Source organism: Xenopus laevis, chromosome 7L (genome assembly GCF_017654675.1).
Source record: "Xenopus laevis strain J_2021 chromosome 7L, Xenopus_laevis_v10.1, whole genome shotgun sequence".
Classification (NCBI taxonomy): domain Eukaryota; kingdom Metazoa; phylum Chordata; class Amphibia; order Anura; family Pipidae; genus Xenopus; species Xenopus laevis.
Genome location: NC_054383.1, coordinates 108652324 through 108662926, shown reverse-complemented (window position 1 = coordinate 108662926; position 10603 = coordinate 108652324). Strand labels below are relative to the sequence as shown.

At 39.5% G+C, this 10603-nt stretch overlaps 1 protein-coding gene across 3 annotated transcripts; it reads right to left on the bottom strand.

Moving 5' to 3' along the window:
* Positions 1–4809: 4809 nt before the first annotated feature.
* On the bottom strand, positions 4810–9981 carry nat14.L (N-acetyltransferase 14 (GCN5-related, putative) L homeolog). 3 transcript variants are annotated; one of them, XM_041569459.1, is made up of 3 exons: positions 9865–9981; positions 7005–7111; positions 4810–5566 (listed from the first exon to the last, which is right to left on the bottom strand). In XM_041569459.1, the coding sequence occupies exons 2-3, from the start codon at positions 7083–7085 to the stop codon at positions 5027–5029; spliced, it is 621 nt and encodes a 206-aa protein (XP_041425393.1). In that variant the 5' UTR covers positions 7086–7111; positions 9865–9981; the 3' UTR covers positions 4810–5026. The 3 variants fall into 3 exon arrangements, with proteins under 3 accessions (XP_041425393.1, XP_018081678.1, XP_018081679.1); XM_018226189.2 differs by lacking the exon at positions 9865–9981 and adding an exon at positions 7856–8048; XM_018226190.2 differs by lacking the exon at positions 9865–9981 and adding an exon at positions 7726–7800.
* Positions 9982–10603: the final 622 nt, after the last annotated feature.

Genomic DNA, 10603 nt, shown 5'->3' with positions numbered 1-10603 from the left:
TCCAAGAGAATGGATTGGAGGAGGAGACAGATCTATAATTATAAGCTGCAGAGAGGCCTAGGCATATTGTGACCAGTGGTCTGTGGCTTATGCCTTTTAGTTGTTAGCCTTGTTAAAGCAGTTTTACTGGAATCTTTTGGCTTAAAGGGGGGGGGGGGTCCAGTAAGAATTGCTGTATATAAAGTGCTTGAGTAGTTTAGAGATAAAGGGAAGTAAGAGAGATGGGATGAAGTTTACCAAGTTCAGCAATATTCAAGAGTGTTTTTTTTTTCAGAATTGGGGTGACAAGTGCATGTTTTTGTTGGGAGGAAAAGATTCTTCAGTGCTTCTACAGACAGAAACCTTTTTGTCATGTTGATGCCTGAAATGTTATAGCAATTATAACCCAGCAGTTTAATCACCTAAACATGTCCAAACTTTAAGCAAGAAATAAGGGAAAGATTGACAAACAATTGCTCTCTTTCATGATTAAAGGGATTATTCACCTATAAATTAATGTTTAGTTTCATGCAGAGAGTGATATTCTGAGACAATTTGCAATTCGTTTTTCATTTTTTATTATGCGTGGTTTTTGAGTTATTTAGCTTTTTATTCGTGGCTCTGCATCTTGCAATTTCAGTAAACTGGTTGCTAGGGTCTAAATTACCCTAGCAACTATGCATTGATTTGAATGAGAGGCTATAATATGAAGAGGAGAGGGCCTGAATAGAAAGAGGAGTAATAGAGTAATAAAAAAACAATAACAATAAATTTGTAGCCTTACAGAGCATTTGTTTTTTTAGATTTTTGAAAGCTAGAAAGAATCAGAATAGATTAATTCAAAAACTATACAAAAGAAAGCATGAAGGGCAATTTAAAATTAGAATAAGCCATTCTATAACATACTAAACGTTAACTTAAAGGTGAACCTCACCTTTAATTTATGTGCTAATTGGGGAGGGGGCGGAGGAAGACGAGGGCCAGTACCTGGGGCAGAGTCAGGCATAAACTGTTACTATGTGTAAGCCTTGTGTCTTGATTGCGGATTCCTATTGGCACTTCAGTGCCAAAACAAGGTATTTAGGTACAAAATACAAATGTTGTAATTCATAAATGTTCTTGTTTTCTTCCCACTGTTCTATTATGTGCCGTGTACATACTAATTCCCGTCACCATTCTCTGTGTAAAAGGCCTTTGCCTCTCTGCATATGGTATGAACCTTTATTTGTACATAACCTACAAATTAGAAATGCCATATAAAACATAAAGAAAAATAGACAATAGTGGATTCAAGATATAAAACAATATTTTAATGCACAATGAAACATACCCAGTACAATACCAGCTCATGTAGTTTGGGTGTACAGGTATGAGACCTGATATACATAATGCTCGGGACAGATAAGGGATCTTTCTGTCATTTTGATCTCGATACCTTAAAGGAGAAACAAACCCCTTATTAAAAAAAAAAACCCTACCCCCACCACACACAGACCCCCCTCCATCCTCCCCCCAGCCTAGCTGCTACCCCGGGCAAATGCCCCTAACTTTTTACTTACCCCTCGGTGCAGATTCAGGGATCGGAGTTCACAGCAGCAATCTTCTAGGTCTTCGGTAATCTGAGAATGAGACCAGCGGAGCGGCGCATGTGCAGTTGCAGCAATCTCCCGGTTGGCGACAACTGCGCATGCGCCAAAATGGACAGAAATTGCAGAGGCACCGGAAGAAGACATAAACGGGAAGATGGCTGCTGTGAACTGCAATCCCTGAATCTGCACCGAGGGGTAAGTAAAGAGTTAGGTGCATTTGCCCGGGGTAGCAGCTAGGCTGAGGGGAGGAGGGAGGGGGGTCTATGTGGGGTAAGGTTTTTTTAATAAGGGGTTTGTTACTACTTAAAAATAATTGAAATATTAAATATATGTAATAGGATTGTTTTGTCTCTATTAAAGGGGTTGTTCGCCTTTAAATTCATTTTAATTAGATTTAGTTGTTGGCTTACAGAGCATTTGCTTTTTAGAAGGGGTCAGTGACGCTCATTTGAAAGCTGCAAAGAGTCAGAAGAAAAAGGCAAATAATTATAAAACTATTAAAAATTAATAATGAAAACCAATTGAAAAGTTGAAAAGTTGTGAAAAGAATTAGCCATTCTATAACATACTAAAAGTTAACTTAAAGGTGAACCCACCCCTTTAAGGATGAATTGGGTTTGGATTAAGAACCAGGTACTGTTTTATTATTACAGAGAAAAAATAAATCGTTTTTTAAATTTAAGTGATTTGATTATAGTGGAGTCTATGGGAGACGGCCTTCCCGTAATTCGGAGCTGCCTGGATGATTCCTGCATGCCCCATTTCTGCAGGTTCCATTGCCAATTGCCCGCTCGCTATGTACCATTATTCCAAAAGGTGGGGTTCAATGTACAACAGTATCACCCCCAAAATCTGCTTTAATATGACAGGCCAACATTTATGCGTGTTTCCCCTGATCAAAAGATCTCTGAGTAACCCTACATATGATTGGACTCAATGTTCTATACAGATGTAAGAAACTGGGTTTTTACCCATAAGAATGTGCCATCCTCTTTTCATTTGTTCCAGCCAAAATAGCCCTCTACAAGCAAGTGCAGGGACAAGGAATGGCTTGTAATTCTCAAGCAACTGCTGGGTACAGTTCTGCCAGCTTGGGGTTTTCACCTTTGAGTTATATTTTAATATGATGTAGAGAGTGATATTCTGAGACAATTTGCAACTGGCTTTCATTTTTTATTTGTGGATTTTGAGTTATTTATAAAGTAGCTCTCCAATTTTTAATTTCAGCAATGTGGTTGCTAGGGTCCAAATTACCCTAGCAACAATGCATGTATTTGCATAAGAGACTGGGATATAAATAGAAGAGGGTCTGAATAGAAAGAGGAATAATAGAAAGTAGCAATAACAATAAATGTTTAGCCTTACAGAGCATTTGTTTTTAGATGGGGTGAGTGATCCCCAATCGAAAGCTGGAAAGTGTCAAGAAGAAGGCATATACTTTAAAAACTATAAAACACAATGAAGACCAATTGAAAAGTTGGCTAGAATTGGCCAATTTATAACATACTTAGGGGCATATTTATCAATGGTCGAATTTCAAATTAAAAACAATGTAGAAATTCGAATTCAAAAAGACCAACCAAAATTAAGTTGATGTTTTTTTGTCGAATAGGTCCCTTTTTGATCAAATAGGTCCGTATTCAGCCGAATTTGAATCGTGTAATATTAGAGCATTCGATTCATTTTTCCCAACTTTGATTTTTCAAAGTCCACCAATTGTCTCCAAATAGGTTCTAGGAGGTTACCCATAGGCTAAAACACCAATTCGGTAGGTTTTAGATGGCGAATGGTTGAAGTTGAATTTTTAAAGAGACAGTACATGATAAATTTCGATATTCAGATTTTTAAATTTTTTTCAAATTTGAATCGAATTTGGACTATTCCCTAGTCGAAGAATTTTTTTCATTCGAAAACTCACCTCGACCTTTGATAAATCTGCCCCTAAAAGTTAATTTAAGGTGAACCAGCCCTTTAATAAAGAATATTTTCATGCCAGAACAGATGATGATGATTATAAAGGCTCACAAATGTAAATTCTTATTTAAATCCTTACAATGTTTTTTTTTTAATTTAAAAAAGTTAAATATATTAAATAAACATCATGAAATACACATACGTTAATTTAACTTAACCACTCATTTTAAATGAATATCCTCACTTTGTTGTAGATGTGAAATATTAGCTTGCTGGGAAGCAGTATATCAAAGTGAAGGTGGGTTGATCTGCTCCCTGTTTGATACAATGCTGTACATTTATTCTTTTTTTTTGAGTTGTATTGTTTTAAATAAATACAGGCAGTTGCCGCGTTACATTCGAAATAGGGTCTTGTAGATTTGTTCTTAAGTTGAATATGTATGTAAGTTGAAACATATAAATTTACTTATTAAATGCAACAAGACAGTAACATCACATTTTTTTTTCAAATTCGTTAGTATGGAACGGAAAAAAACTGCAACGACAAATTACATTTTTAAATTGCCAAGTCTTTATTAAGAAATAACTTACCGAAACTCTGCTTGTGCTCCTCTTCAGAAAAGGAGATTCGGCGATCCATCGTACGGTGCTCAATTTCTCCTCCCTGCCTTCCTTATAGGAAATAGCCAGGAAAGGTAAATTGAGCACTGTATGATGGATTGTCGCCCTGTCGCCTTTTCTGAAGAGGAGCGCAAGCGTAGTTTCGGTACGTTTTATGTTAATATAGACTTAGCGATTTAAAAGTTTGATTTGTCTTTGTGGGGTTTTTTTCCGTTCTATACTAACGAATTTAAAAAAAATTGATGTTACTGGTCAATTAACCTAGTATTTATTTTTACCTCTCTGTGCACATGTATTGTTACCTTTCTGTGCTGCGCAGTAGACAATACATGCCAGAGGGGATTAGGGCAGTTGGTTTATTAAAGCTTAATTTTAAAGGAACAATAACACCAAAAAATGAAAGTGTTTTAAAGTAATGAAAATATCATGTAGTGTTGCCCTGCACTGGTAAAACTGATGTGTGTTTCAGAAACACTACTATAGTTCATATAAACAATTTGCTGTGTAGCAATGGCGGAAATTGAATTAAGCTATATGGCACAGGATAAATATAAACACCATTATATTCTACAGAGCTTATCTTCTGTGTAACCTGAGCCTTTTCTCCTTCAAATGGCTGCCCCCATTGCTACACAGCAGCTTATTTATATAAACTATAGTAGTGTTTCTGAAGCAAACACATCAGTTTTACCAATGCAGGGCAATATTACATTATATTTTTATTACTTTAAAACATAAATTTTTTGAGGTTACTGTTTAATAAAGGCCACGCAAACCATAGTACATTACTGTAATAGCCTCTGTATGCAAGTATGAGTTGTATGTAAGTCAGATGTAACTCAAGGACTCCCTGTAAAAGGAAATATTTGCCAGGGCCACACCAGAAAGCACTACAGGCATTTGTACAGTCCTACTGCAATCTGCTAAATGTCTTTCCTAAACTCCTGCACAATAGTGTAGCCAAGCCAATTCCAGCCGTCGGTGACTTTGTATCCGCACTTCATAAAGAGTCCAGTGGCTGCTTTTGCGACCACAGAAGTGTAGAGCACGATGCACTGAAAGCCTTTCTTCTTAGCATGGCCCTCAAAGAACTTTAAAAGATGGGTTCCCACTCCTGACCGTCTGTACCAGCGGCTGACTGACATCCTCTTCAGCTCAACTGACTGAGAATCTTGGGTAGGCTCAAGCGCCACGCACCCACAGATGTCATCTTGGTCGTACACTGCCACCCAGATTTTGCGTTGGCCAATGCTGTAATATGAGTAGATCTGCTTCAGGTCGGGAGAGCGCCACAGCAATAACTTCAGGCCCACAATCGTGAGAAGAACAGGAATGACAAGCGCAACGCAAAAGGAGTTGAGGAAGAAGCGCAGACCGCTACTTGCTATAGCCATAAGCAGTAAAGTCATAGGCCGCGTCAGAATGTAGAGGATTAAACGGTTCTCTGTATCCTTAAAGCCATCCTATGGAAACCAACAAGATTTATCAAGTTATGTAATAAAAGGCACTAAGTTTGCCCAGGTGCGATAACCCATAACAACCAATCAGCAGCTAGAATTTACTGGTCACCTGTTTAAAACCAAACATCTTATTGGTTGCTATGGGCTAATGCTACTGGGCACACTTAGTGCCTTACTTATTTACATATGGGGGTCACAGTTTTATAACAGACTTTCTCTACTTCAAGTGGTATAACCAGGTACTGGAAAGAAAAAAGTTAACCATAGAGGTATGGGACCTGTTGCAACTTTTATTGTTCTACCTGCAACATTGATTCCTAATGGTTACTACAAATTTGCCACCCAAGCCATCAAACCTAGTTTAAAAAAACCTAATGAACTGCTACTGATTAATAACAATAACAACATAATACCAATGCGTATATTTTGAATCAATGGAACCATATGGAGAACAATTTTGAAAAGTTATTATTTGTCATGTACTAAAAAATAAAAAAAAAAACATTAGATTTTGTTAAAGTGAACTTCCCATCATTTGAATACACAGGTGTGAGACCTGTTAGCCAGAATCTTCGGGACCTGGGGTTTTCTAGATATCAAGTCTACTAGAAAATCATATAAACATGAAATAAACCCAATAGGCTGGTTTTGCTTCCAATGAGGATTACTTATATCTTAGTTGGGATCAAGCTACTGTTTTATTATTACAGCAAAAAGGGAAATCATTTAAAAATCTGGATTATTTGGATAAAATGGAGTCTATAGGAGATCGCATTCCTGTAATTCGGAGCATTCTGGATAATGGATCTCATACCTGTACACTTAGGGGCCGATTCACTAAGGGTCGAATTTCGAAGTTAAAAATACTTCGAAATTCGACCCTCGGATTGAAATCCTTCGACTTCGAATATCGAAGTCGAAGGATTTAGCGCTAATCCTGCGATCGATCGATCGAAGGATTTTTCGTTCGATCGAACGATTAAATCCTTCGAATCGAACGATTCGAAGGATTTTAATCCAACGATCGAAGGAAAATCCTTCGATCAAAAAATCACAGGCAAGCCTATGGGGACCTTCCCCATAGGCTAACATTGACTTCGGTAGCTTTTAGCTGCCGAAGTAGGGGGTCGAAGTTTTTTTTAAAGGGGAAGTACTTCGACTATCGAATGGTCGAATAGTCGAACGATTTTTAGTTCGATTCGTTCGATTTCGTTCGACTTCGAACGAATTTAACCAATTCGATGGTCGAAGTACCCAAAAAATACTTCGAAATTCGAAGTATTTTTCATTCGAATCCTTCACTCGAGCTTAGTGAATCAGCCCCTTAATATTTTTGTTGACAATCCTAACAATATTTGATGGCCAGTCTAACAAATACCCTGGAGATTTTCACTGATTTCTAAATACATTTTATATTATGCAAAGAATAAACCTCATTTACCTTGAGCATTTCCAGTACCACAGGTGCTTCCTCCTCCCGCATCTCCCGCACAGACAGCTGGCTCTCATTGATAAAGGGCATGATAAGGGCTTTGCCAAGTTGGTGCTCTTCAAACAAAATGGAAGAAAAGGTGATTGGGTTTCGGCAAAAAATGGGGGTTTAACAAGTTGAATATATATTTGTTACACGTTAATCAAATGTTAACTTAATGGTGAACCAACCCTTCAAGAAAACCCAGTATAATAAATACAAGCAAAATATACTGCATGTACGACTGCTGCAGAACATTGCTTTCATTGGCATCTTATGCAGGGCTTGGTAGGCACCAGAAGGGTTAACAATAATAGCCAGAATAAAGGAACCACAATCTGCATTTGATGCAATATTACAAGTGACTAGCAGGGCCTGTTTATCTGTAGGTAAGGTTTGCAATGGTGTTGCTATGGGCAGGGAGCCAACAGACTGGGAGAGGGGACACAGCGGCTGTGGGTAGAGGTGCAAGGGGAGGGCTGCAGGGGGGGGTCGCAGGGCTGTGTGAATAGTGCAGAGTTCTAAAAGTAATGCTTGCTCAGACCTGGACATATTAGGGCCTTAATATATACATGTGTCAAACAGGGCAATATCTATACATTCCTGACAACAACTCTATAACTACTAACAGGGGGACACTTCCCCCACCCCTAGAAAGTAAATCATGTTCTTTAATTCATTGCCCCCTTACGTGCATCAGCACAGCTCACTCCCTGCAGTAACAAATGGGTTAATTTCTTCTCCAAGTGTCATGTCTCTGCTGGGGGAGAGGTGACTAAGTGCATGCGGCTTATGAGCACATCTATATCTTATGCACTGACCTTCCTTTCATGGATTACAGCTTTGTCTCATCCAGCCAGGGACTCCATAATGCCAGTGTGTGAGTGGGAGGGTCTGTATAGCAGCTGCTGCTGGAGGAGGGGGGGTGTCCTATAGTAAATGCCTGCTGCTGGGCTGTGCAACAGGATATATTCAGCAGCTATAAACTGCTCTAGCGCCCAGTTTCTCTAGCGTATGTTTAGCTTTAGCTATACCATTCCACTGACTTCAGTCTTGGTCCATTTGCAATAAGGGTTGCCACCTTACCCCTTTAATACCAGCCTCATACTGAATCCACGTGCTGCATGGATAGTTAGCAATTCATTTAGATGTATGCTGCAGACTGAACTGATTTATGTGCAGCCATGCAACATGCATCTAAATTCATTGCTAACTATTAATGCAGTATGTGGATTCAGTATGTGGCTGGTATTAAAGGGGCAAGGTGGCAACAATATAAGTATTTTCAGCAACAGGTTAGACTAAATTCTTCCCTGGTTTCCCACCAGAATACCTGCGGGGGGAAGTAAGGCAAATTACTTGGATGCCACCAGGAATTAAACGAGAGGTGCAAGGCTATAGGTTCTGGATAGGCAGAGGGGCACGACTGTAAAGCAAAGTCTTTGGGCAGAAGTTCGTAGTACAAGGCATTTAGGCAAAAGAGTAGTCAGATCAGGCCGGGTCGAGGCAGGCAGAGAATAAACATAGTCAGGCAGGCAAGGGTCAAACCAGGTAGTCAATCAAAGGGTTAAGCAGGATCAGTTTAGGTATTCAGGCAAGGGTCGGGATTCAGAAGTCAGGATAGTCAACAAGCCAGGTAGGGGTCACAACAGGAATCAAAACAGGTTCAGGAAACAGGAATCAATAGCACAAGGCTCAGGAGCACCAGTAAACAAGATCCTATCACGGGCAAGGTCCCACAGCCCAAATGGGCTTTAAATAGTGTTTGAATTTCTAGCCATTGCACACTGGCATCATTACGTCAGCGCGCCTTTAAATCTCACAAGAACGCGTGGCGCGCCCTAAGATGCCGGCGACTGCGGCCTAATGGAAGCCGCTCTTCGAGGCGGGCGTCCCTGCCGTCCCCCCACTAGACCACCAGGTACGTTCCTTACACCTGCCCAATCTATATCTGACCAATTTTGGCCAAATATCAATCAGGGAGGCCCGTCGGAACGGCCACACGGCAGATATTGTCTAAAGGACCGATATCGGCGTCTTAAAGGAGAACTAAACCATAAAAATGAATATGGCTAAAAATTTTATATTTCATATACTGAACTTATTGCACCTAAAGTTTCAGCTTCTCAGCAGCAATGATCCAGGATTTTAAACTTGTCACAGGAGGTCACTGCACAGAGCATGTTCAGTGAATCAGCAGAAAAGAAGATGGGGAGCTACTGGGGCATCTTTGGAGACAGAGATCTTTACTGCTAAAGGGCTGTGGTTGCCTTGGGCTGCTACAGAAGCACAAAACATAATGTACAACATTTCTAGCACTTCTTAGTTAAGCTTTAGTTAAACTTTAGATCTACCTGTGTATGGCCACCTTAAGGGTGATGGCCTTTCCTTAGTTCAGAGCTTTCGTTCAGGCATTTAAAAGTCACAATTTGTATGTTTAATGCAATTAAGAAGAATAGTGATGTATTGCTTCTAAGAAAATTAGTGCATTTTCTGCTCAGAGTAACAAGTAGATTCTCATGACTTAATAACTGTATACAGAACCTCCTTGGTTGCCTGAATGATATGCATTGGGGACGCAGGAAGGTAAATGGGAACATGATGCCACTGTATGTGGTCCTGTGCAACTGCACAATATCAGCAAAAAAAGTGCTAATAGGCACAAAAATGAAAATCATCTTCACTTTGCTTATCAAAGTAACCATGCAGCAACATTAACATATTTGGGTTATGAGTTTTAAACATTTAGCATTCCCATCAGTGTGCATGCACGTCCTGTAAATTGTGGGGGGCCGAGCCGATGCACCTGAGCACTATCCCCAGCCATTACCTGAGGGACGTATTGTTCCTAGGATGTGAGCAGCCTGTACAGATGTGCAGTGCAGACACTCTGCTTTCCCTTTCAGTCTGCTGCAAGCCCCTCGTCACCCCCCTTTTCCTGGCTACTGGGTATTTAACTAATGCAGTGTGTGAGCTCACAGGAAGAGTGCCCTGCATTTCCCGATAACAGGGGAACAGAGCAGGAAATATTCGTTCCCACCACAATCCAATAGGGGGAAGCTGTGCACGAGAAATTACCATCATTATTACATTACATGTAGAACCTTAATTATAATCCTTAATCTGTTCTGTGGTTTTGCCACCCTGTGTAGGAATTAGGAGGCTTGGTTACTGTAGAAGGTGTATGTTGATATACAATATATATGATAACAATATGTTAGGAGGAAAACATGATGACCACTATAGATATACTGTGACGTACTTTGTCATGTACAGGCTTCTTGAAAAATATGACAGTAGACCATCCACTATAAATAATGCATAATAAATATATACACCTGCAATAATAAAACAGAGTGGTTCAGTTATGCCTGCAACTATTTTATGAAACTGGAGCTTTAAGAAAAAGTTCAACAATACTGAAGTAGGGCACATATATGTAATACATATATCTATGTAAAGGAAACAGTTCAACATTTGCTGATTGCCAGCTTATAAGAGATATAACACACCACCAGTGTAGACGTATTGCATACAGTATATTTATAATATATAAAGCATGTAAAGCA

Coding starts and splice junctions, on each gene's coding strand:
- nat14.L (XM_041569459.1), bottom strand. CDS start 7,085: ATGCCCTTTATCAATGAGAGCCAGCTGTCTGTGCGGGAGATGCGGGAG. Junction 5,567..7,004: donor TGGTACTGGAAATGCTCAAG/GTAAATGAGGTT, acceptor TGGTTTCCATAG/GATGGCTTTAAGGATACAGA.